The 27,143-nt window shown below is 40.5% G+C and overlaps 1 protein-coding gene and 1 long non-coding RNA gene across 10 annotated transcripts in view; one reads left to right on the top strand and one right to left on the bottom strand.

Annotated features, from left to right (window-relative positions):
* The window catches only part of LOC138749526 (uncharacterized), a 38,442-nt gene extending 36,042 nt beyond the window's left edge, over positions 1 to 2,400 (bottom strand). For 3 of the 4 annotated variants that reach the window (XR_011348724.1, XR_011348723.1, XR_011348725.1), the window contains exon 1: positions 465 to 658. This is a non-coding gene — a long non-coding RNA (uncharacterized lncRNA). Of the gene's footprint in view, positions 1 to 464; positions 659 to 2,124 lie in introns of those variants that run through there. The other variant, XR_011348727.1, reaches the window with a different exon arrangement.
* On the top strand, positions 117 to 20,252 carry mapk6 (mitogen-activated protein kinase 6). 6 transcript variants are annotated; one of them, XM_069910967.1, is made up of 6 exons: positions 117 to 331; positions 6,395 to 7,606; positions 14,268 to 14,412; positions 16,679 to 16,843; positions 17,118 to 17,319; positions 17,797 to 20,252. In XM_069910967.1, exons 2-6 carry the CDS (start codon positions 7,052 to 7,054, stop codon positions 18,926 to 18,928), a joined length of 2,199 nt encoding a protein of 732 aa, XP_069767068.1. In that variant the 5' UTR covers positions 117 to 331; positions 6,395 to 7,051; the 3' UTR covers positions 18,929 to 20,252. The 6 variants fall into 6 exon arrangements, with proteins under 6 accessions (XP_069767068.1, XP_069767072.1, XP_069767071.1 ...); XM_069910971.1 differs by lacking the exon at positions 117 to 331 and adding an exon at positions 681 to 744; XM_069910970.1 differs by lacking the exon at positions 117 to 331 and adding an exon at positions 1,397 to 1,496.
* Positions 20,253 to 27,143: the final 6,891 nt, after the last annotated feature.

The raw sequence follows: 27,143 nt of genomic DNA, 5'->3' as shown, positions 1-27,143 counted from the left end.
CAGTGCGTCATTGCAAGTTGACACCGAAAATGATACAAGCGCCGCCTCCGAGGCTGTTAAACCCGAAAATGATACAAGCGCCGCCTCCGAGGCTGTTTAACCCGCTCACCCGCGTGCAAAGGCAATTTAAATTCGGCCGGCATTGGCTGCTAATAGAATGGCTTTGCTCTGTGTTGTATAAGTGTCCCGATTTGATACCCCCCCCCCTTTAGCTTTGCCCTGTGTTGAATAAGTGTCCCGATTTGATACCCCCCCCTTTCAAACGTGGATTCATTTCTCCCGGACCATTGCTTCGTCCAGTGACTCCGAGCACTGTCAGACGCCGAACATGGTGAGTTCTTTTCATTGCAAATTGTCCCGGGTTGGGGTTTTTTTTAACGCATGGCCGAGGGGAACAGGTTTTGGCTTCTGCCCGTCGGATAACGCTAGAAAACTCCAAGGTTATTTGGTCGCTGTTCTCTGACCTGATTTACAACCTCGTCAACGTCGAAAAGTTGACATTTTTCATTTTGCGATTCTAATTGGGTTATAGAATTGCAATTTTGAAATCTATTGGAGAGAAAATTGGTCACCCCACGTCTGCTCACTTTAGATCAGTAGCGAAATTTATCTGACCTATAAATATTTACTCAGTTAATGATTTATATATATAGTTAAAAGCACAATGTTGCAGAAACTCAGCAGGACAAACAGTTGCCCCTCCCTCAAGAGACAATCAACGTTTCGGGCCCGTCATCAAGGCAGGTAATTAACCTGCTGACTGCCTCCAGCATTGGGTTTTTACTTCAACCAGCGGGCCTGCAGACTTTCCTGTTTTACTACATGACTCTGAGTGTCCAGATATTTCGTGTCCCCTTCCTAATTGTGCCAAATAATGTAAAACATTTGCAACTTCGCAAAATACCTTTTTGGGTGTTTGGTTTGCCTTTGTGACAGCCAAAAATAACGCTGCATCCATTAATGGAAAGTGTTAATGTAATACACGGATTGTAAGCAATGCTTCTTTCATGTTGCGTTTCTCCCTTTCTTTCCCCCCCCCCCCCCCCCCCAATTTTTAATTCGGAATCCCATCGAAGCAAAACGGCAGACAGTAGCCTGAGCCTCTTTGTGTAACAATTGCTTAATATAATTTCTGAAATGAGTGTAACCTGGGTGGCTACAGATTTTCGTCTTTTACTTGTAACAAATGTACAACTTTCACATGGAAGGCCACTTGTTCAGATGAGACAATGATGTTCATCCTTTCTGGATCAGCTACAACCGGCATGGTGCTCATGACCTGGACCGGGGTCAAATTAACATGCGACTTCACAATTAATATCTATTGTTTAGTCATTGTACCTGCAGTTACTATGGTAATCTATGTTATGTTCACTTTGTTGTTGGTGTGTAATAGGAAATACAAGATCAAATGAGTTCCAACTCGATGTGTGCGGTTACTTGGTAGGATGGAGGGGAAACGTTGCATAGGGCAAGAATTGCTTTATCGCCATCAGGTGAGAGGTAGATCTCAGGTCCAGGCAGAGCACCTTTTCTCTCCAGCCGCAACTTTGGCGGGCAAGGTTTCTTTCAGATACCGAGAGAGCGATGCTAAATCTACTCAAGAATAAAGCACGAAAGTCTGCAGACACCGAGATTGAAGTTAAAAACACAATGTTCGAGAAGCTCAGCAGGTCAAACTTTGTATAGCAAAGATCCAGGTGTGAGCAAAATCTAGGCAAGGTGCCCAAACTCCCAACTCGTGCTCCTGAACCCAAGTTCCTCCAGGGGTTGGAGTGATCGAACTGTATATAGCAACCCACACCCCCCTTCCCTTGGTCCCACGTCTTGCCCAACAATAGAGGTTCAAAATTGCCATTTGTAAAACGGTGTTGCAAATGTTCAAGCATTCCAGAAAGACCTAGGTTTTGTTTTTCGACGGTGCACTGGTTCCAAACACTAGACCTCTGGACTTGGAAGACCCTCCCTGACTGGAGCTCCTCCTACCTTGCAGGACTCCAGCCCGAAACTTTGGCTATGTAACTTTATATAAGGTCCTATTTGACCTGCTGAGTTTCTCCAGCATTCAGTCACGGTGTCTGCTTACTCCTGGTCTCCTCTGAAGTCTTTTCTAGGGATGCATACCTTGATGAAGCCTAAATGCATCTTTTTGCTGTATAAAGTTTGACCTGCTGAGTTTGTTCAGCATTGCTTCTCCTCTTTGCAGCTGGACTCCCACGTGCAACATTTTTTTTTAATTGCAAGGATCTCTGCTTCTGTCGTGTCCTGGGTGTTTAGTCTGCGCTGAGTTACAGCTGCAAGGGGCTGGGCAGACAGGGCGGCTTTGAAGTTGCCGCCAGGCGGGCGCGCAAAGCCTGTCGGGGGGCCAGCGGTGACGCGGCGCAGTGGGTGGCGGGTGACGGGCACTGCGCCTTCTCCGGAGCCCTGGTGTGGACCGTAAGCGGCCGCTTTACCGCCGCCGCCCTCGGAACCCTTTCCACCACCCCACCCCACCCCACCCCTCAGGCTGATGGGACGCCGAGTAAGTGAGGGAAGGGGAGGGGGGGAGTTGCGGCCGGGTGGAGGGTGGAGGGTGGGGGGGGGTGTCTAGGCCGCGCCTTCCTTTGTTTGACCGGCAGCCGCGCTTCCTCTGGAATGGCGGCGCGCACTCGATGGGCTGAATGGCCTCCCCGTTCCGAAACCTTGAGGGGGGGGGAGGCGGCGTTTCGTCCTCCTGTCCCGGCCGGTTCGGGGAAGGCGGCTTTTATTTCAAAGGCGAGATCCGAGCTTTCGCTCTGACCTGGAAGGCAGGTGTCACTCACGTTGATTGACAGACGCGCGGCCAATAGGCGGCCGCGGCCGGGGAGCTCCGTCCAATGGGCGGGAGCGGGGAGGGTCGGCGCGGTGGTGGAGTTGCTTGATCTGAGCCCGGGGAAGGGCAAGGTTGGGGGTTTGGAAACCAGATGCATTGTCCATAAAATTGCTGCAAACATAATCCACCTTGCAAAATCCAGTGGGACAAAGTGCTGCAGTGCCACAGGCAAGGGGACCCTTCCTCCCATTGTTCAGACGCCTCCTGGGCTCCCTTTTGAGCCACCATGCCTAATCAGGATTAACTACCATCAAAATATCCAGCAATTGTTGCATTTTTTAAACAATCAAAGTCCATATTTTACAAGAATCCGCCAATTAGTTCCCATTGTAAATATCCAGTGCAGTCTGGGTTTTGCATTGGCCAGGAATTTCTCGACAATTTTGGCCATTGACATGAGATTTCCCCCACCCACCCCTGTGTGCGTCCACGCGGATTTGTCATGCGAATGCTGAACTTTTAAGTTCTCTGGTTAGTGAGTAACGTTTCCAGGGAAGTGATTCGTTTTGCCCACAAAGCTGCGACGTGGCTTCATTTTATGTGACGCGCATGGTGTTTCTTTTTGTGTAAAAGGGCAACATGCGGGTTTGTTCACTGTCGTGCTAACGCAGGATTTAAATGGCCACTCCTGTCTTTCATAGGATTCCCCAGGTTCTGGGTTTTCAAATTCAGGCCCTAAAAGTTATCAAAAGTGACTGCAATTTCACTGAAATATTTCATGCACTTTTGTTTATCCTTTGGACTTCAAGCTTTAATTGAGGTGATATCTTAAATCTTAACTAATATAAAATAAATGGAAACTATTGGGTCACTTAATCAATATCCTTCTAGGGATTTTTGCTTGATTATTCTTACAAAGACGCATAGTGAGTTAACTACATGATCTTTTTGTTTCTTTAGAACTAAACGATTAATGCTTTAATAATTTCAAGAAAACTTGGTACAAGTTAGTCAGACAGTGAGGAAGTGGGAGGGGGGTGGGGGGGGGGAAGAGATACACTTTGGAAATCTGAACTGGCTGGTTTTTTTTGTAATTATATGGGTAAGAAAGCCCTTTGACCGCACCGTGGCTGCTATCTCCTGGAAAGCAGAAACTGGAAGAACACAGTGAGCCAGGCGGCATTCATGGGGAAAAAAAATGTTGGGACCCTTTTTCAAGGGCCAGAGCAGGCATAAAAGGAAGGGTGGGGGGAGCAAGTAGTTGATAATCCTGGACAAAAGCAGTTGAGGAGAAGTGAAGAAACCGATCAGGGAGGCGACCACTCTGGTAGGGTTTGAGAGGAATGGTAAAGCTGGATTTGTGTGGGGTTATCTAAAGTTGGAAATTGTTTGTTTAGAATATTTTGATTTTGAAATGGATGTACATCAATCTAGTTCTGTCCTGGTGACATTTCTTTTTGGTAAGTGTTTTCATGGCAGATAATCAGGTCTACAAAGGTAGAGTGTTCCTGAGAAACCGTTTGTTAACTGAAAATTTACAAAGCGATTGCCATTAGAGGCAATTTTTTTGTTCAAGTGAAAAAACCCATTATAATTTTTTCGTTTAAGCAAATTTTCATAAAATGAGTATTTGTAAAGCAAGGTTTATAATGTGTGATTGTCTAGTATTTTTAGTAAAAAGTTGAATAGATGATTTTAACCTAGTTTGTAGTTGAAGTAAAAAGTGCACGATGGTTTGAATAGCGTCATTAGAAGTTAAAATTGGCTCAGGAGCAGAAAAATGTGTGCAATTAGTTGCATCACCAGAGGTTAAAGTTTGGGTGGATATTAATATTATTAAATGAATGGTAATATTGAACTATGATAAGATAATAATATCTTATAATGATTGGATTGATTTTTTTTTTGTATGTTGAATGAGTAGTTCAACAGGATGGCCAGAAGTTGTTCTGTTAATAGTTGTTTGTAACAGTCATTGACAAGTCTGAAAGTAATTGCGTTTGAAGTTCTATATTGGGTAAGTATGACTATTTGAATGATAGTTTGAACAGCATGTTAAGATAGGTTAATTATCTGTTGTTTTTTTTTCATTTAATATGTAGCCTAAACAGACCAAAGCCAACTCATAAAAATGGAATTAAATCTGAAATAATATGCTGGTACTGTATGCCCTTGAAAAATCTTTTGTACTGGGTGTACTGTGTGAAAACTGAGATCACTATCCAACATTCTGCAATTATAGAGCAATTTACAGTTTTTTGTCACTTTTTTAAAAAGTGCACTAGATTTTCAAAATCCTGGAAGAATGTAACTAAGGGTTTGTTAATATTTAGGACCTTGATTTTTTTTGTTTCTTCTCTGCATTTGCATACCTACTGATAAAACTGAAACAGGAAGCTGATGTGTAGACTTTTTAACTGATTAAACTTTTAAACTTGACTCTGGAACAACTTTTAAACTTTAATGATTTTTGTTTTTGGAGATGCATGTTAGGAAATGATCACTCTAGCCCTTGCTCTGTAAATTGTGACACTCAACCCACACATGTATTTGTTTACCAGACCCATTTTCTCTCACCAAATGTGATATCACCACTTCCTACTCCCATTGAAGGTGTGTAATATAAGCAGAAAGATTAAGCTCTGCTTCTTCATTCCCCAAGTATAATAACTTAATACATTTTGAAGGCCATTAATATTTTGTGCTATTTTTTAAAAAAAAATCAATTGTACTGTATTTTGTGACATTGTTTAAAATCATTGCTATGCATGTTAATTAACAAATGTGAAGATTTTCCTGTTTCTTCAGAAAGGAAGTAAATTTTAGAAAGCACTCTTGTAAAGGCCCTCTTCTGTTGAATTGGGGTATTTACTGTATTTAAATGTTTAACTTGTCAACACCAGGGATTTATTTTGGACACAATTTAATGTATTGACATGTTGATGAAAGTCTTAACCTAAATAATGAAATATAACCTCAAAATGATGTCCTAGATTAGGCTATTGGTGTAGAAAAACACTCTGTGCCAAGGGAGTTCTAGAGTTTAGATGAGTGAAAGTGGCAGCAATTTGATCCATTCGTGTATTTTAGCTTGTTGATTCCACCCAGAACTTGATGGAACCCTATATGAAGATGAGGTTCAATGTACTGGTGCACAAGTTGCCCTAACCTTTTCTACAAAACTGAATGAGGATCTTCGATTCGTGTCATCAGTTTCATGAGCAAGTTGAATTAAATTTTGTTACTTTCACTTAATCTCCCTTGTCTGCTGCCTTCACGTCAAATTTTCAATCAGTACATGAACGGTTAAATAAAAATGTCTCGGTTTGCATAACAGCACCAATAGTCCGCATAAATCACTGCCACTGGTTAGAAAGCCAGAAAAGTATAAGAGCAGAAAACATGCATATCTCCAGAATGCCATACAGTTGATTTGGAGCCATCAAGCCTACAGGATTATTAGGTGGTCTGTTTCTTTTTTTTCTGAAAAGTTAACATAATTTTAAAAAAAGTGCAGGGGGAAAAAAAAGAAACTTGCTTATTCGAAAAAATATTTTTGATCTGCCACTTGACAGCACTTTCTGTTTTTCTTTTAACCCATAGGTTGTCCAAATATAAAATGGATGATAGCTTTGATTGTGACTGCGGTGAGCTGGAGCCACCTGATCATTAACGAGAGCCATCTATAGAGAAAGAAAAGCTGCCACAAGTTCTTTGCTTGACCAAGTTATAATTATAAAGGAAAGAAAAGGTGCAGACATCTGCACTGTAGAATGGCGCTGCTCAGGACCAGTCTTACACTGAATGTATCTACACTATGAGAGGGGGATATCAATAGAGGTTTATAATGCGTGTATGTATTCTCACACACCCTGTTAAATCTGTTTACAACAGTAGTTTGGATGCATCTGTCTGTCGAAGTTCATTCCGTTGCAATCAAACTTTAGTTTAATTTGTGATGTCTGCAGGGATGCCCTTATTTGAATTAGAAGTGTAACCTTTACTGACATAGGTCAGGCCTGAATTTCTATTCTGCAACCTGTGCATTCTTGAAGGAGGGTTTGGGAAGCGAGCTGACCTTGATCAGCTAGGCTGGATGGCGCACACATTTCGAAGTAAAAATACCTTGAAATTTAAAAACGGTTAGGGTTGGCTTGTTCACTGAGGAAGCTTTTTTATTGGGGAAGCTGATTTATCAGTTGCCTAGTTTTGACATAGGATTGACCGTCTGATAGAAGGAGAAAGCTTAAGGGTTACAACATGGCAGAAAAGTTTGGAAGTTTAATGAACATTCATGGGTTTGATTTGGGTGCCCGGTATATGGACTTGAAGCCACTAGGGTATGGTGGAAATGGCCTGGTTTTCTCAGCTGTGGACAATGACTGTGACAAGCGAGTGGCTGTCAAAAAAATTGTCCTGAGTGACCCGCAGAGTGTCAAGCACGCCTTGCGAGAGATCAAAATCATCCGACGACTTGACAATGATAACATAGTGAAAGTGTTTGAGATCTTGGGCCCAAGTGGGATACCGATGTCTGATGATGTGGGCGCTATCACAGAACTGAATTCAGTATACATTGTTCAAGAGTACATGGAGACCGACCTAGCGAAGCTGTTGGAACAGAGTCCATTCTCAGAAGAGCATGCCAGGCTCTTCATGTACCAGCTGCTTCGTGGGCTAAAATACATCCATTCAGCTAATGTTCTGCACAGGGATCTCAAACCGGCTAATCTCTTCGTTAACACTGAGGATCTGGTGCTGAAAATAGGGGATTTTGGTCTGGCCCGCATCATGGACCCTCATTACTCTCACAAGGTAAGCTTTGATTTATATTATTGATGAACGAATAAGAAAGTGTGTTAGTAGTGTTGGGTGTCTTTGGCTGTTTGCATATGTTTAGCTGGTGCATAATGTAACTTGAAGGGTTTGAATGGTGTGTCATTAGTCTTGTGATATCAAATTCTAGCATTTTTAATTGTTTAATGATCAATTACATTGTATATAGTACATTTTAACTGCAATATTCCCAATGTCTACGTTTATTCAGAATGTATTATCATGAAATTCAGTGCTTTGTGGCAGCGTCACAGTGTAAACATTCATATTATAATCATCTTACAACATTACTATAAAATAAAAAAAAGATAAAAAAAATAGTAGTTTACGAAAAGTAAGGCAGTGTCTTTGGTTAATTGGCCATTCAGGAATCTGATGGCAGCGGGGAAGAAGCTGGCCTTATGACGTTGAGCGTTCTTTAGGTACTGTACCTTTTTCCTGATGGTAGTAGAGCAAAGAGGGCGTGGCCTGGGTGGTGGTGGTGGTCTTTGAGGATGGAGGTTTTTTTTTAAAGACATCGCCTCTTGCGGATGTCCTCAATGGAGTGAAGCCTGGTGCCTGGGATGTCGCAGGCTGAGTTAACAACCCTCTGGAGTTTATTGTCCTGAGAGTTAACATTTTCATACCAGCCAGAATGCTGTCCATGGTACACCTGTAGAAGTTTTTGGTGACATACCAAATCTCCTCCCACATTACAAAGTATAGCTGCTGACGAGTCTTCTTTGTGATTGCATCCACATGGAGGCTCCAGGACAGATTCTCTGAGATGTTGACACGCAGAACCTTGAAGTTCTTGACTCTCTCCATTGCTGACCCCTCGACGTGGACTAGGCCGTGTTCCCCTGACTTCCTTTTGAATCCAGTCATCTCCTTGATTTTGCCAATGTTGAGCACAAGGTTGTTGTTGTGTTGTGCTAGTAGAGTGGGAGACTAAATAAACCATGCATTATTACAGGAAGTTGTTTTGCAAATTTCATTTTGTTGTTTGTGTTAAAGCTATAATATAGTCCATTGTTGAATTATCCTGGTTTAGTTTTAAGTGGTCTTTCATAAATTCTATCATGTAGCTGAGAAAATATTGACCTAGGTCATACAGTACTACTCAAATTATTCAAAATTCTCATTTATCCAAAAATTTTTAACATTTTGGATAAAAGAGGATATCTGAAACAAATCAGAAATCCTAATTTATCTGAAATTCTTTTTGGAGCCAAACTGACCAGGTACGTCGGGCTGCCGGCACGAGCAGGGCCTCGGTGGTGAGGTATTGGCGATGGCCAGTATTGTTTCCCTTGTGGTTTAAACATTGTTACAAGTGATTTAAAACTATCCAACATAGGCCTGGTCCTGACCATCTTGGATAATTGGAGTTTTACTGTATAATTTCATATTACCTTTGCATAATTTAGTCAAATTAATTAGTTTTACACTGGATAACCTCTACTCTTGAACACCATTCCAGAGCTTGGAATGCTATTGACAATTAAATGTATTTTTGCTTTTCGTGCATTGAAGTACAGTAAATGAGAAATTGTTGAGAATTCAGATTTGGGTTCACATTCTGGTTGTTGGTAGAACATGTAGCAATATGTTCTTTGATCTTCCTGCAATGTTTTTCTGGGTTCATTTGAAAAAAACTGAGAAGCAACTTTGAAATTATAGTTAGATTATGAAATGTAGCCTTGTTTGTAACCGGCTTTGAGTTGATTGTATAAGAAGTTCAAGTTCAGCACTGTCTTGAATGAGGGTTCAAGTTGCCTATCCCTTTTGCCCAGTACATGGCGTGGCACTGACTAAGATGGCTGGACAAAATGGCCAGTGCTAGTTTAGTGTTGCAAAGAAGCCTTTCAAACTTTGTTGTGCACTTCCAGCTTTTTAGGTTTTTTAGCGTTTCTTTGAAAATAAATTTCACCAAACTCTTAACTGATGCCATGTTTTGACAACATTCTTCCAAATGAGCCTTTTGTTTCTTTTTAGAAGCTATTTTCCGGTGTGCACATTATAAGCTTCTCCAGTTTCTGTAAAACCCCTCCCCAAGTCTGTCTCTCTCTTTCCTTTTGTCTCTTCTCCAGCTCATCCCCTTTCCATTTCAGAGCCACCTCTTTGTATCACTTTTTTTTCCTCTCCTACCTATGACCTCTTGCATGGTAGCTGTCTCCATCTCCAGCCCCCTTCTCTTCCTCCCACCTTTTTATCCAGGTGCTTGCCTGCTTTTCGCGGTCCAAACTGTTGATTGCGCTCTTCCTGAAAAAGCTGCGTGACCTGCTTGAGTTTCTCCAGCAATTTGTGTATTGTATGACAATTATGGAGACTTTCCTGTTTATCAAACATAACTTGCTTATTTTTATTTAAAATATATATTTTTGAAAAAGCCTGGATTTGGTTTTGTGATACCCCTCTTTTAAAATGCTATGAGATTTTTTTTCATTAAATGGCTGGAGAGTTTCATTCTAGTCTATTGTGAATGGGATAGGAAACAACTATTCAGACTAGTAATTTTTTTAGTTCACAATTTTCTCAACTTACTTGTAATGTTTATTAACTTGAGAGTATCTTCTATTATTGTAACTCTGGTTGCATGTGAGAAGAGGGAGAGCAGAGGGTGTTGGTATTTCCATAAAAGTAGTTTCATTTGTCATTTGGACACAAATCATTTTGTAAGATATTAATATTTAAGTTGCCCTTTTGACTTTACTATCTCTTCAAATTGTATATTGTTTACCTACAGATTTAATTCATTTGATTATTTCATTATAATTAAAATTGTTGATAGGATAAAGGAAATGTATTGTTCAGTGGCAAATTAGCAAAGAAAGTTGTTTTTGTTAGGGGCTCTTCAGAATAAATTGGGATGCATGGTTTTTTTAAAAAAAAATCAAATAACATAGGTTTTGTATTTAATTTCACTGCTAACAAAATCTTTATTTTTGCTGAGCAATCTGATACTTAAAAATGTGCTTCAGCCTTCAAATGCACTGAAAACTGGGAATAATTTTAAGAATGGAATGTAAGCTCTAACGTAGGATGATGGGAATTCATGCCAAAACTAGAGAATAAAGTAGCATGACTTAAATAAAGTAGTGGATTTAAAAAAAAAAAAAAATTTGACCAAGTTGTGCAATTGGTTTGGTTCAGTGATCCTTCCCAATAGACCATTTAGACTTATTTGGGTTTTTGGGAACTGTCTGCAGGTTTTTAAGAAGCTTTGTGGGCTAGTGATATACAAGAATTCTCACCTTCCTCTGTCCAAATGCAGACCTACTCCTTAAGAAATCTTCACAAGTGTGAAATAGTCTTATGTTTGCTTTTCTGTCATGTGGCTCTGTAGAAGAATCTGAAGTCATAGATTTGTTTTGGGGGGGGTGTATTTTTTGATTTTATGAAGTCTACTTGACAGAATAATTTCAACGCCAGTGCTATTTTGCATGAACTGGGAAATTTTTACCTGCATATGGTAATCTTGGTATATGTATGTATACACCAAGTCTTAAACTGATTGATGTCCATATATTTAAATAATCAGAACTGGAGTTTTATGAAATAAAAAAAACTTCCTATTCTCCCACAGTTTTCATCTAGTGATTTTTTTTAAGTTGTAGTATAGTTACTTACATTTTGAACTTTTCTCACAAATTTGGCTAATCTCAGTCTGAATTTGCATCAAATTTCATTGAAAAGAAATATAAATTTTCACTTGTCAAAATGTGCTAATGAAAGTGGAAGGTTTTACCGCTAAAATTCGTTGTAGATATTTATTTCGGAGTTATTTTGGGTGCAGAGATATTAGTTAAATTTTAACTTGGGTCTCTAATGTTTATTTTAAAATCTTCAATTTGTTTCATCTGGTTTATATAATCTTAAAAGCACATCACTGACATTTTTTTGAAATAATAATTTCCGTAAAATCAACATGGTGTGTTGTGATAGTCTAGGTTACTTCACATTCACTCAGCCTTTTCTGATATTTGCGCACATTTTGTGCAGTTTGGGTAGTGTTTCCCATTGTATTTCTATTGGAGCTTTAGTCGTGCCGTAAAACTTCAGCCTGCAGCTGACGTGGACATTTACCCCCTCCATAAATCTTCGTCCGCGAAGCCAAGCCAAAGAAAGAAAGAAACTTCAATAATCCACACCCCCAACTATTAGAAAATCTAAATTGTTTAACATCCAGCTGAACAGGCGCTGATCCCTGGCTCCAGTGGTTCTTTACCACTCGCATCCCAGTTTGAGTAATCCATTACTAACAACAGCACCTATGACATAGGATAGTCTGTTTTTGTTAAAATTCAAAAAGATTGCCGGATTAACGGAGTTTTACAGTAAGTGACGCGATTACACCTGAGCCCTGGTTTTCTCCTAACTTGGAGAGAAGCATCTTGACGTGCTTGTCCTGGATTAGACAGACGTTAATTACATGTGTTCCTGGTGAGAAAAACTCGCAGCAGGGTAGAAGTCTTACTCTGCAGCTTCCTCAGCCACCTTTATTGGGTCACTTTAATTTTTTTATTGGTTTCTTTAATTTGCATTCTTTACCAAATGACAATCAATCCTTATAAAGGGATGAAAATACCATCGGCAGCAAAAATCAGTTCTATAAATGCACCTATTTAAACTTTCTGATTTCTTACTGTGACTATAAATATACACCTGAATGTGAAGTTTTCATTAAATGTTGGTAATGCACAATTTTTCCATGTGGCTAATGTCTTTCCTAAACATTTCCACGTACAAGGGTCCCTTTGTTTTCTCCAGACCTTTCCCTTCCTCTCCTGAAGGCAGCAAATTTGTGCCAGGATATGGTTCCACATGCAGTGGCCCTCCAGTACTTCTGAAATGGCCATTTGTGAACCTGGATGGTGAGTGCTAATTCTGCTATTCACAGCCAATCCCTGCCCTTTCTCACTTGACATTCACTTGAAGCAAGAACTGCTGATCTGATATGCTGAGTGTTGCCCAGAACTTTTTTTGTTTTATTTATATATATATATATATATATATATATATATATATATATATATATATATATATATATAAAAACTATTTTTTGTTACACTTTTTCTGTTTGGCTTGGTGCAATGGCCTGCTGAGTAAAAGCGCTCAACTACAATTGAGCCGAAATGAAGATTTGTCCAATGTAGTTTCGGGGCAATAGGTTTGGATTGGTGCATTACCGAAGCCTCTGTGTCTTCATTTGGTTGCTTCTTCATTAACATTCAGCGAATGGAAAATTTAGAAGAAACCAATGGGGGAAATCAGGAAGTGATCTACCAACATCTTCTCGTAAATATCTAAGCAAGTTGGAAGTGAGATCAATACACAAAAATGTGTTCCGGCCTGGCGATGCAGAACCCATTTTTGACTTGTTGATCATTCTGTGTGCAGTGAGAGTTTGGTGGATAGTAAAACTAAGGCTATATTGAGCTGCAAATTCATCTCTTCATTGTTCCACATTAGTCAACAAGTATTTAGCAAAGATGGCAAAATATTTATTGAATTAATTCGAGGCACTCCAGTCTTCCCAACGGTCCTTTTTTTTCCCTTCTAACCTCTCGCAGGGCAATTGTGTGGATTGAGTTTCTTGTTCCTAGAACCCAAAGTATATTTTCTTCAGGTGGCTATTTCAGAAGGCACCAATGCAGGCAGAATAGATGAATGGAAGGAAAAATGTAATCTGTTCTAAGACTATACCAAAAGTGGTGTTCATGCTTGCCACACAACCTACTGAAACAATAAGGATATTTACTCGTTTCAGTAGGTAAGTATTTTGGATGGAAGCTGTAATGATGGATTTCCTACAAAACCCCCAGCCCCACGATGATGTGTTTTGTGCTGTAAAAGACAAATATTGATGGATCGTTACGTTTTTAGTCAGGTGATATGCAGCAGGATAATCTGATGAATTTGTAGCGTGAAAATGTGATTGTATGAATTTAATGGGGCATAATGTAGCCGTTGGAGTACTGCTCATGTTGCACGGCAAAGCACCTTTAATTTTGTTGGCTTGAATTGCACGGTCTTTAAAATTGCAACCAGCTTGAGCAACATGGTCTTCAAATGTTCAAAAAGCTGATTCAAACTATTTCTTTCAAAGAGCGAATTGCAATTTTCCTTCAAATGGAACTTTTTATTAAAAAAATGTGACACTAAAACTAGTTTTAAATGTCTACTTTTATAATTTTAGAACCATTTCTGAACTGAGTTATAAACCTGCTTTGGTGACATTAGTAAAATCAACTTAATTTGTCTCTTAAGCACAGATGTTGAATCATTTCAACTCTACAGAAAAGTGGCAAGAAAGCGAGTCTCTAACCTGGGCAATGAGCAAACATTACTACCGTAGTTGTAGCAATGGCAGGCATGGATTTTGATTTTGGTGATTCTAGGATGGCAGTTTTAATAATTGTGATTTGAAAGTAAATTGCTTCCTGGTAATTGGTGTAATAGACCATTAGATCACACAGCAAATGAATCAATGGCACACAACTCCTGGACAGATTGTTCTCTGAAAGTGGTATCCATAAGTTTGCTGCTTAGTATGTGTATAGGAACCAACCAATTTCAGTGTTGTCTGCATGGATTGTTCCATTTTTCGATGCCAGTGACTTGTGATGGAAAACGAAAATGCATCTTATTTTCCCAGGGCCACCTCTCTGAAGGATTGGTTACTAAATGGTACAGATCTCCACGTCTCCTCCTCTCTCCCAACAATTATACCAAAGCCATTGACATGTGGTCTGCTGGTTGTATCTTTGCAGAAATGCTAACTGGGAAAGCGCTTTTTGCAGGTTAGTGTTTCTCAAAGATGATGAGATGAAAGTGTGAGAGCATTGCAGTTTTATGGTTTTTGGTCTGCATTAAATTGATGCTTTTTTTTGAATTCGCAGTTAATTCGTTTCTAAAACGTGTTTTACTGAAACGAATGAGCACTTCACTTGGAGAGCCAGGCATTTCATGCTGTTAATGGAACAATTGAGAGCTTGCTTGACTTTTTTTTTTTAAAAACACCATAAATCACAATAGCCATGATATACACTTTTTCTTTTTCACACATTTACAGTGACTTTTTCTCCTCCCAAGCCACCCCCCCCACCCCCCCCCCCCCTCATCCATTTTAGGTATACAATCTAGGTTGCATTAATTCAGTCAATGTAAAAAATACACCAGAAATTCTACAGAGTCCATTCTTTTCTTTCCTTCTCCTTCCATCAACTTAGGTAATGTTTGTCCCCGGTAGGTTTTCGCTATTGTATTTAATGTAAGGCTCCCATACTTGTTTGAATATTTCAATATTATTTCTTAAACTATATGTTATTTTTTCTAAAGGAATACATTTATTCATTTCTATATACCATTGTTGTATTTTCAAATTATCTTCCAATTTCCAGGTTGACATAATACATTTTTTTGCTACGGCTAGGGCTATCTTAACAAATCTTTTTTGTGCATCCTCCAAGTCAATTCCAAATGCTTGACTCTTGTTGATGTAAAAAATTGAAGACTTTTGTAGATGGAACATAGAACATTACAGCACAGTACAGGCCCTTTTAGCCCACGATGTTGTGCCAACCTATTTAACAATTTCAACTGTCTCTACCTCACATCCAAACCCTCTATTTTTCTTGAATCAATGTGCCTGTCCAAGAGTCTTAAATGCCCCTGTTGTACCAGCTTCCACTTCCACCCCAGGTAATGCATGCCAGGCACCCACTAAAAATACAACTTGCCCCTGATGTCCTCTTTTAAAGTTTCCTCCCCTCACCTTCTACAGATGTCCTTTGGTATGTGCTGCTGTTTCCCTGTGGGGGGGGGAAAGGGTTCTTGATGTCCATTCTATCTATGCCTCTCATAACCTCCATTAAACCACCTCTCGTCCTTCTTTGCTCCAAATAGAAAAGTTTAAACTCTGTTAACACTTGCCTCAACATCCAGGTAAAACTCCTGTACTTTCTCCAAAGCTTCCACATCCTTCCTGTAATGAGGGGACCAGAAACTGACCCAATATTCTGTGTGGTTTAACCAGTTTTGTAGAGCTGCAGCATTCCCTCTTGATTCTTGAACTCAATCCTCTACCCATGAAGGGCAGCATCCCATAAGCCTTATTAACTACCACCTTGAGAGATCTATGGATTTGGACTCCAAGATCCCTTTGTCCTTTCACATTATTAATAATCCTGGTTAATGAAAGGTTTGACTTTACACTTATCTGGATTGAACTTCATCTGCCACTTCTCTTCTATATTCTGTTGTAAACTGTGGCAACCTCTGCACTATCTGCAATACCTCCAACCTTTGTCATCTGCAAATTTAATTAAGAATGCTTTTAATTCTTTGTCCAGGTCATTTATTAAAAGTCACAGAGCAGGGGTCCCATAACAGATCCCTGCAGAACTCCCCTTGTCACTGACCTCCAGACAATGCATTCCATCTACTAAAATGTAAGCTTTCTGCAGACAAGCCAATTCTGAAATCAAAAGCCCAAGGTGGCATGGACCCCATGCCTCATGTCTTTCTGAGCGAGTCTCCCATGGTCAAATACCCTACTAAAATCTCAATTGGACTTGAGGCATGTCCTGCCCTTCACAAAGGCATGCTGGCTATTCTTGAGCAGACTGCTTCTTTAAATGCTCATAAATCCTCTCCAATAGTTTGCATACCTCTGATTCAAGACTCACTGGTCTGCAATTCCCAGACTTCTCCCTATTACTTTTTTAAACAAAGGGACTACATTGGCCATTTTTGATTCCTCCAGGACCTTCCCTGTGGCCAGGGAGGATGTAAAGATCATAGCCAATACCCGAGCAATCTCTTCTGCTTCCTTTAGTAACCTGGGGTATATCTCATCTGGTCAATGAGGCTTATCCTAATGTTTTACGACTATCCCGCACGTCTTCTTTCTTAACCTCCGCTTTCTCCAGCACATAAGCTTGTTCTATACTGACCTCACATTGTCCAAGGTCCCTTTTGCTGTTGAACACTGAAGCTGATTGCATATTTTATCCCTTCATATAGTCAAAGGACTTTTTATAGATAACAAAAAACTCTTTTGTTTAGGAGCCCACGAATTGGAGCAAATGCAGTTGATTCTGAATTCCATCCCTGTAATCCACGAGGAGGACCATCAGGAGCTTCTGGGTGTCATCCCGGTTTATTTACAAAAGGATATGACTGAACCACATAACCCCTTGCCACAATTACTCCCCGGTGTTTGTTCTGAAGGTATGTGTTCCACAAGCTCCAATTCTGAATTTAACGAATAAACTCTCAAGATGATCTGTTCATCTCTTTATTCCTCCTTAAATTTTGAATTTTTAAAGTACTGACTGAGAATTCCAAAAATCTGGACCAACCCAGTCCTTGAGCAGTCCAGATTTTAGGACTTTTACTGTATTGCTGTTATCCATACAATAATGCAAGTATACTTGTATGTTTGGAAGGTGACTAGAGGGAAAGTCGAGGATCCTCATACATTTTTCTTTTTTTTTCAAATTAGCATTAGATTTTCTGGAACAGATTTTGACCTTCAATCCGATGGACAGACTGACAGCAGCTGAAGCCTTGGCACATCCGTATATGAGTATTTATTCCTTCCCATTGGATGAACCAACCTCTACCCATCCATTTCACATTGAGGATGAAGTCGATGACATTTTGTTGATGGATGAGAGTCACAGCCATATTTATAATTGGGAAAGGTATTTTTATTATTGAGGCATAATTGTGGACCCATCCTAATGAAAGTTTCTTGCAAAAAATCTTTTGATTAGGAAAACTAGTGAAAGAGTAAATTTGGATAATTGAACATTGTAGTTTATAAAGTGGAATGTGCTATCATAAACTCAGCAAACTCCTTTATTTGTGGTCTACCAGCTTGTCTTTGGGGTGCATGTGCTAAACTGAATTGAAATTACAAATTTTCAATTACCCAAAGAAAGACATTCTTGTCTATAGATTGTTGAAATCAAAGACACATTTTTTCGACTGAGTGTCAAACCTTGTGATTTTAATTAATTGTATAAAATAAAATAGTTGACGCTGTACAACATTTGCTACAATCTCAAAATAGTCTATCACATCACAGAGACAATGTTACAGTCCTGGAATCATTCAAGATGTCAAATTTCTAACTTTTTCTTGTACCCATAAACCTTTGCTCAAATTATTTGTTTCAGAGACCATGAAAGTGAATTGTCAGACCATGATTGGCCTTTGCACAGTAACTTTGAGGCAGATGATGTTCAACGAGATCCACGAGCTGTGTCTGACATGACTGAAGAGGATGAAGTACAAGTGGACCCTCGAAAGTATTTAGATGGAGACCGTGAAAAGTATTTGGAAGATCCTGCATTTGACTTGAACTTTTCCACTGAACATTCTTGGTCACATTCAGATCACCATGAAAATAAATATTGTGATCTGCAGTGTGGTCACACTTGTAACTATAAAATGGGGTCACCATCCTACTTGGATAACTTGATGTGGAGGGAGAGTGAAGTGAACCATTATTATGAGCCCAAACTTATTATGGACCTATCTAACTGGAAAGAGCAGAGCAGAGAGAAGCCAGATAAGAAAGGAAAGTCAAAGTGTGAAAAGAATGGACTGGTAAAAGCACAGCTAGCCCTGGTGGAGGCATCCCAGCAGATTGTTGAAAAGGAGAAAGAGAAGATTCGAGAGTTTGATTTTGATTCCTTTATGGCAAGCACCATCAAACTGGGTTTGCAGCCAGAGTCTCCTGATGTAGATAAGCTGAATGACTTGAACAATTCAGTGTCCCAGTTGGATCTGAAGAGCTCGATGTCAAATTGCAAGTCTGTTAGTCAGGAGAAGGAGGAGAAAGGGATGGCCAACCTGGCTCAGCTGGAATGCTGGAGCCAGAATCCTTGGGAATGCCAGTTCGCGATTGATGGAAGCAGTGGGTGGGATGAAAGCTGTCTAATCCGGGATGAAAAAGTTTGTTGGGGCAGCAGGAAAGATGACCCGCTGGGGAAATCTACATTTACTAGTTACTTGGACAAGTTATTCAACAAGAAAGACGATGTAGAAACAATAGAATCTGAGCCAGCAAGTGACAGGAAACCTGAAGACAAAGTTAGTGAAGAGAGTGTGAAAGAGATGAGCAGAAATGGGGAAATCCCATTGAGCAAGCAGTTGGAGTCTATTAATATTCCCCAATTTGACAATCCTGACAGTTCACCGCTGAAAACTAGAGCAATTCAGACCACTTTAGCGCCTGCGGCTGCAAAACCATCTCCTCAGATTCCTCATAAGACCTATAGTAGCATCTTGAAACATTTGAACTGAATAGAACACTCAGCAGACATTTGTATACTTCACCATGTGTATTTGTTTTGTTGTCTGGAATCTTTATTTTTGTAATTTCAATTTGTGCTTTTGGTTTGAATAGTTGCTCATTTTTACAAGTCAGATTATTTTGACATTGCATTTTAATTTTTTGTAGACCCATGTGTCGTTTGCACAGAGTTTAAAATAATGTACATCACAAAAAAATGACTAACGCAGAAAACTTTTGACTGAAACAGTCGTGAGAATATGCACTAAAGCCAAGTGGGTACATTGTAATTGGTGAAACGGAAAGGCCACCTCGCAGTCTACTCGTTTTACCAATAGAATGGCGTCCATTTTGGCAAACTTGCGGTTCCAATATATGTGCATGAGATTTTTGTTTTACTTTGGAAAATTTAAAAGTCCAAGCAGTACAATTTCATTTGTTTTCCCCAGCAATATTAAAAGAAGGCATTTTCTGATAGCTTAAATGTTTCTTAAACATGTGATGCCAGGAAAACTAGCAATGAATGCAGAACATGGTACGCATGTGTTATCTACCTCAAGGTAACGGCAGTGAGTGGCTGACCTTGAGCCACATACGATGCTTCAAAGCATGCACATGAATTTAGCCAGCAGTAATTCTGTTTGAAAAGCTGTCAATACTGTAACTTTCTGGTATGCATTTTCCATAGTAGTGTTCAGATACATTATTTATTTTAGCAGATGTAAGATTTCTTCTGTATTTATTTTAATTTTATAGTTTCATTGTAGCTTTAAAATGAATTTGAGACATTTTGAAGCTAATTTTATGTTTATGGTTAATTGTAAAATGAAAATCTTCACCTGATGCTTTTCAGTTTTCCTATCTGTAGAATTGGCTTGTTTTGGAAAGAGCATTCACTACATATATAGGAATTTGAACATTTTAGTGGTGCTTGATGACCATTAACAATTTAGAAATTATTTCAAAACTGATTTTGGAAATGCACCAATAAGTCTTAAAATCGTCATTTAATTTGTTAAAACCGAAAAGGCTAGAATTCTCTGCATGGAAATAACTGAGTTGCAACCATTACTGTAAAAGTTAAAACGAGAAACGACCATGAGATGAATGCTGAATTGTCATCTTTATATTTTATTGTACATTCTTATTAAATTTGTAACTTCTTAAGCCAGCATTGTTTCCCTAAGTTCAGAATATAGCATGTAGAATTATTTCTGAAAGTTTATTTGCATTTACCAATTTAGATACCAAGTTTCTGTATTACTGGATCTTGCCCCTTACCTTGCCCTCTCAAAAAATTCAAAAATGAAACAATAAAAATAACCAGAAACCAAATACCCGTGACTTGCTGTCTTGTCTGAAGTGCACTAAACTTTCTGCCAGAATGTCGAAGGCCCTTCCCACCCCAATAGGATGCCATAGGTGTTCTGGTTAGTGAGGGATTACTTAAGATGGTATGTGAGTGGGGGAAATAAAAACCTAAGAACCACTGGTCTAAGGTAAATGAGTTGAGTCGAGTTGACATTTGTTGTAAATGGGCAAATGATTCCACAGGTGGAAAATAAAGATCAGTTGGAAAATGTGTTCTTGTTTTGTTAGTTATCCCATTAAATTGGTGTCATGGGCTGCCATAAAAAGTGCAAATTCCCCTTTGATTGTCGGGCATTTTCTCTCAGTATTTGGTTGTCTTTGAGATGCTATTTTTATCCAGTTCTGGTGTTTTAGATCTCTACAAAGTACAAAAATTGCATTGAGTTCCATTTTTTTATGTTTCAAATTTGAGTACATACACGACATCACATTCAACCCTGAAAATGTTTCTATGGTCAAGGCAGAATGCTCCAATTCATTTTGCTCTAAGTATGGGTATACTGAACATTGTACAGTAAAAGTCCTAAAATCCAGACTACTTGGGGATGGGTTAGAAAAGTGCTTACCACATTCATTTCATTACATTGTCAACCATTACCACAGAGGGTTATAGGCGGCGGCGGGGGGGGGGGGCGATATCTAGCGGAGTTGTTTAAGTGAACTGGCGTGGACTTGAAGGGCCAAGATGGCCTGTTTCCATGCCATAAACTCTTATATGGTTGTTGTATGTTACTTTTAAAACAAAAAATTAAAATTTAAGGAGAATAAACAGGTAAATTTTTAGTTTGTACTTTATTAGTGAATTTTTCATATACAAAAATGTTCTTAAATTTTTCATGTAGTTGCTTGTTGCCGCTGCATCTGTGGCGCTTACGCTTGCACGCAAAAGCAGAGGTTCAAGAAATCTGGATTTTTGGCATCCAGATTTTGGGTCTTTCACCTCGAAATGACTTGTCATAATTTACTTCAACCACACTTGCAATGCCACGTCTGCAGTTTAGGATTGCAGTATGTCAGAATTTGCTTGGAGAGAATCGGCCATCCCTGTTTCATTACCAATTCAAAACTTCAGCACAGTTGCACAGAGGAGCAAGGCTGTTTGAATGCTGGAGCGACTCAGCAGATAGAGCCACTCCAAATTAATGTAGAGGCACCAACTCCCATGGTGAAGAATGAAATGTAACCGTTGAACAAGTTTAAAAGCTTGCATAACTTAATTGTACAAAGCATGTATAAGTGGTGTCATCAGCCAAGTGTGAAAGACTTGGTTGGAAGGTGGTTTAACTCTCCCATGAGGATTATGAACATGTGGGAGATGGATGGTGCTGATGGTATTGGTGATGAAATAGCATGTGAAGCTCTGTGCCCACCTGATAGGTGGGGTGAACCCACCCAAGGCAGCAGGACCAGACCACGTGTGTCTTCATGGACATCAATGCCTCACTGAAGCAGGCAATCGTCCCTGCAGGTTTTAACAGTTAACAACAACAGGCCTCAATGACCGATGGCACTGATCTACTTTATGAAATGCTTCGAGGGTCTGGTGATGGAGCCCATCAAAGTGCACCTCTCCGAGACCATGAGCTCATTTTAATTTGCCTGTAATACAAACTGTTCCACAAACGATGCTATAGCCTTGTCCCTTCGCTTTGTTCTAACCCACATGGAGGATGATGCTTCACACAGACTGCTGTTCATAGTCTTCAGTGTTTAATACAATTACTTCCCCCAGAGCCTATGGAGAAGCTGTCCCTCTCTGTAACTGGATTCTGGACTTCCTAATGGAAAGACCACAGTCTGGGTTGATAGCAGAACACTGAACCCTGTCCTGCTGAGCAATGGAGCACGCCAGGGCTGTGGGGTCAGCCCGGACCTGTTCATACTACTGACCCGTGACTTCATCACCAGATCCAATTCCAACAGTGTCAAGTTAGTAGATGACACAACAGTAGTTGGCCTTAGCAGCAAAATCAATGCATTGCACTGCAGAGAAGAGGTGGAAAATCTTGTGATAAATTGCAACTTCTTGGGGAGGAGTCTGGTTTCACTCAAACCCCATGTTCTTGCTATTTGGAGATCTTGTGCAGGGAGCGAGCCAGTTAGGGGACCACCTTGTCAGTCTGCTTTCGGGGCTGGCCAATGTGGTCATCCACAAGACCAACCTGAATGCCATCCAGGTCTATTGTTTGCATCTCTTCCAATGGGGACATGGAGAGAAAGCACACTGTCTGCTGACTCCTAGAGGCCTTCAGAAATTAATGGGCATCACAGGCACTGGTGAGCATCCTACCTAGATGAAAATATTTTAGTTTAATCACTTAATAAATAAGGTCATCATCTGCTGCACTCCGAGCTGACTGTACTCATTCAGCCAAAGACGACTGCTGGTGTCATTTTCCAAGAAACATCACAGCTGACTGAGCTATCTATGTCAGACAGTGGCTAAAATGAGCTAAATTGTAAATGGAGTATGAGACATAAGAAATTTCAGGTGTTGGAATCCAGAGCAGCAAACAAAAAGATAGAGTGTGAAAGAACTCAGTATGTTGGACATTATTTAAATCTGATAGAGTGAGATGCAAACTTCTTGTGATGTTCCAACTTTCTAAATAAAAATGGCCTTGTATTTAAAATAAGACCCCAGCATTGAAAGCATGCAAATCGCACCACCTGCAGGTCCTGGATGTACGATGCCATTCCTCACTATTGCAAGGTCTAAATTCAAAGATTTCCGCTCTAACAGCACCATGAGAACACCCATGGCTGGGAAATGGTGCAAGATGACAACCCTCCAGGGTAAATCAGGACATTAATTTGAATTGCTAGTTCAAAATTAGCCATAAAAGTTGGCCTTGCTTGCAACGTGCAGAGCCAGAAAATAAATAAAAATAAAATTCTTGTATGTAATAGGGCAAATTTGCTCTCTAACTAGTTTAATAACTAATGAGTACTTGCCATTATTGACAGCTCACTAAGACATTTTTAACTGAAAACATCAACGACATTGTTGGACTGGAAGTGGGTGCGCCAGTGGAAAAGATGCACGCTGTTATTGGAGAGTATTGCAGATAACATCAGGGAAACAGTGGGGGACTTCAATTTTCATAATTTTCCACTGAGGTTAGGTGAGGTATAAACCAGAGGACATGGGCGAAGAGTGAAAGGGGAAAATTTTAGGCAGAAACTTTTTTTTCCAGAGAGTAGTGGAACCAGCTTCCAGCAGAAGTGGAATGTGGGCTCAATTTTAACATTTAAAAAGAATTTGGAGAGATACCTGGATGGGAGATGGACTGGGTGCAGGTCAGTGGGACTAGACAGGATAATAGTTAAGCACAGAGTTGAAGGGCCAAAGGGCCTGTTTCTGTACTGTAATGTTCTATAGTCTGCGAATAACAACTTGAATCTCAACGTAGATAAGGTGAAGGAGATGATATCATGGACTTTAGGATAACCAGGAATGGCCACCCTTCTCTACATGCCATTAGAGTGGCAGAGAGGATCACGGGAGTTTCTCAATCTTTCTCTTTCCTCCCCCCCCCCTCCCTCATTTTGACATGATCTACCTGGATTGTCTTGAAAATCGTCAACCACCCTGCACCTTTCAGCTACTTCCATCAGGGAAGAGATACAGGAATATCAGAGCCAGTACCACCAGGCTGAGAAACAGCTTCTCACGGGTAGTGAGAATGCTGTACGACCAATGGAATTGCTCACACTAACCTCAGACTCTCTTACCAAACAATAGGTTTTTTATTTGTGTATAAAAATACTTGTCTTATATCGTAATAGTTTGTCTGTATGTGTGTTATGCCTGGTGGTGTGTATGCATGTTTTGCACTGTGGGCTGGAGAACGCTGATTCATTGGGCTGTACTTGTACAAGTAGATGATAATAAACTTGAAGATTTTGTGGTTCTTTTCTGTTTGTGGATAAGGGCCCTAATTTTGAACCACAGATGCTCAGTCTTGAGTAATCGTAAAAACCCATTTTCTAAAATCAAAGATATTAGTTGGCCATGTACAATACATTTGGGATTGGGAATTAATCGTTTGACCGCCCTTCCTATCATTGCAATCATGGCCAATTCGACTGGTCACGAGTCCTACATCTTCAGCCCGACTTGACAAAGAGCATTCGGGGCTCATCCCATTTGCTTGCATTTGGCCCACATCCTTTTGAGGCCTTGAAGCTCCATTGGGTGCAGTTTGTGAACTGAATAATATGCCAGTGGAGTACAGAAATTCTCAGGTCTGATGTGACCTCTCACCATGAAATATTACGACCTGACTTATGGGTTTATCCCCAATTAGTCAAATTTCAGCGAAGAGCCACAGAATAGATGGGGAATTGCTGCTGCGTGCGGTGGGATTCATGTTGGAGTTTAATGGCACGTACCCACTCCTCTTGCTCATTTTCTCCAAATATAAAACTGATTGGAACCCAGTCCTTTATCAGAGTTTCAGTAATGTCCTGTGACGGCCCTGGATTTTACTTGGCGTATGTGACAGTTAATGGCCAAAAAATATTTTTGTTCATCAGCCGTGATAAAATAATGAAAGAAATACTGCAGATTTGGGTCTGCAAATATTAATCTAATCAGTAAACAAATGGCCTCACTCTTATCGTATCAGTAGACGATCTTGCCTTTATAGTTTATTTTCAATTGGACTGAATGTCCATCATTGTTTTTCACTCTTTGTTTGACAAGACGTCTGACTAAGTCACATACGCACACAAACGCACACAAACGTTTGCACTACCTTATCAGAAGACCCAAATATAATCGAATCAAAGCACCTGATGACTCACAAGCAGATGGTTCCATTTACAAATGCATCACCTAATCTGCAACACGTTTACACTTGATTTTGCAATTTGTGAATCAGATATCCTGTAAACATAAAAAACACAATAGCTTGCTCTGTGACTTTGCAGTTCTCAGTCAACCCCTTTAATATGTCCCTCAGCACAGCGAGTGAACCTTGTGTGCTTTAAACATGTTAAAATTGCTGTAAACTTAATATTCCAACACAAAAATATTAGGGTTCATTCTACGCTAGCAGCCAACCCATGCAATTCAGCAGAAGGCAGACAGAAGGATCTGACGCATAAAATAGGAACTCAGCGAGTTTGGTAAAATCTGTGGGGGAAAGGGAATTGCTGATGTTTTGGGTCAGGACCTTGCAGTACACGAAAATGTCAGGCAGGAAAACACCATTTGATTCGTTGTGACATTGCTAGACACGAGGTTAGGGTGTGCTGCCCTCATTGAGCAGCACGGTTAGCTTAGAGGCTACTGCAACACTTAATGTGCTGGTGACCTGGTGACGCTGTCTGTGAGGAGTATGTACATCCTCCCCGTGTCTGCGTGGACTTCCTCCAGGTGCTCCGGTTTCCTCCCACCCTTCAAAAAGGTATCAGGGTTGTAGGTTAATTGTGGTATTTGGACAGCACAGGCTTGTGGGCCAGAAGGGCCTGTTGCTGTGCTGTATATCTATAAATAATTTTTAAAAATCTCTGTTGTGGAATTTTCTCCTTCTCCCAATGATCATTGAATTGGTTGGTAGATCAATTGGTTAGGTAAGAGAGAGAACCAGGAAATACATGAAGGAATGGGTTTGATGGGATTGCTCTAGAGAGCTGTCATAGATTCAATGATGCCAAAGGGTTTCTTTTGTATTGTAAGGAAGTATGAGAAATCATGTCCAACCATTTGTAACCCTCCTACAACCTGGAGTCATAGTGCAAGAAACAGGCCTTTCAGCCTGACGTGTCCATGCAAGTTGGCATTCTGACTCCACTTTCTCACACCCTGTCCCCTGCAAGGACTCTATCCCCTTCTCTCAATTTCTCCGTCTCCACCACATCTGCTCCCCAAGATGAGGTCTTCCTGTCCAGATCTTCTAAAATGTCTGCCTTCTTCCACAAATGTGGTTTCCCCTCCACCACCATCAACTCAAGCCCTCAACCGTATCTCCTCCATTTCCCACTCATCTGTCCCAGCCCCCTCTATTCCCAAACATAGAACACTTGTCATCCTCACCTACCTCCCCACCAGCCTCTGCATCCAACACATTATCCTCTGAATTTCCGGCACTTAAAATAGGATCCCACCACTAGACACATCTTACCCTCTCTGTAGAGACCGCTCTCTCCGTGACTCCCTCATGCACTCATCCCTCCTCTCTAATTGCCCCCCACCTCCTTTCCCTGCAGCCATGGGAGGTGCAACATGAGTGCCCAAACCTCCACCCTCAAGAGACCTTTCAAGTAAAGCAACTCTTCACCTGTGTATCTGCAGGACTGATTTACTGCATCCGCTGCTCCCTTTGTGGCCTTCTCTGTATTAGAGAGTCTTGGCACAGATTGGTAGATTGTTGCGCTGAGCACCTTTACTCCATTGCTACAGTAACAGAGACCTCCCAGTAACCCAACCATTTCATTTCTGTGTCACGCTCCCTTACTCACATGTCTGTCCATAGCCTTATGTTCTATCCCACCGAGACCACCTGCAACCCCCGATTTTCCGTCTGGGCACTCTCCAGCCAGATGGCATTAACATTTCTGGCTTCTGCTCACCTGCTCTCCTCTTCCCCTCCCCCCTTCCTTTCCCCTTTCCCGTTCTCCTCCCTCCCTACCCCCTCCCTTCACCCAGCCATCCCTCCTCCCCCTGATCACTGCTGTCCCCTCCATCCTTTCTCCACCTATCGCCTCCTGTCTTGCCACCACCCCTTCTGCCCCCCACCTCACTCTTGTTCGGGTGCCTCCTGACATTTTTCCATTCCTTGATTAAGGTCTCTAGCCCGAAATGTCGGTCATATATTTGCTATAAAAAAGGACACTCTTTGATCTGCT

This window comes from Narcine bancroftii, chromosome 14 (assembly GCF_036971445.1).
Source record: "Narcine bancroftii isolate sNarBan1 chromosome 14, sNarBan1.hap1, whole genome shotgun sequence".
In the NCBI taxonomy this organism is placed as follows: Eukaryota; Metazoa; Chordata; class Chondrichthyes; order Torpediniformes; family Narcinidae; genus Narcine; species Narcine bancroftii.
The sequence above is the reverse complement of the archived record's forward strand: the minus strand, read 5'-3'. Positions and strand labels throughout refer to the sequence as shown.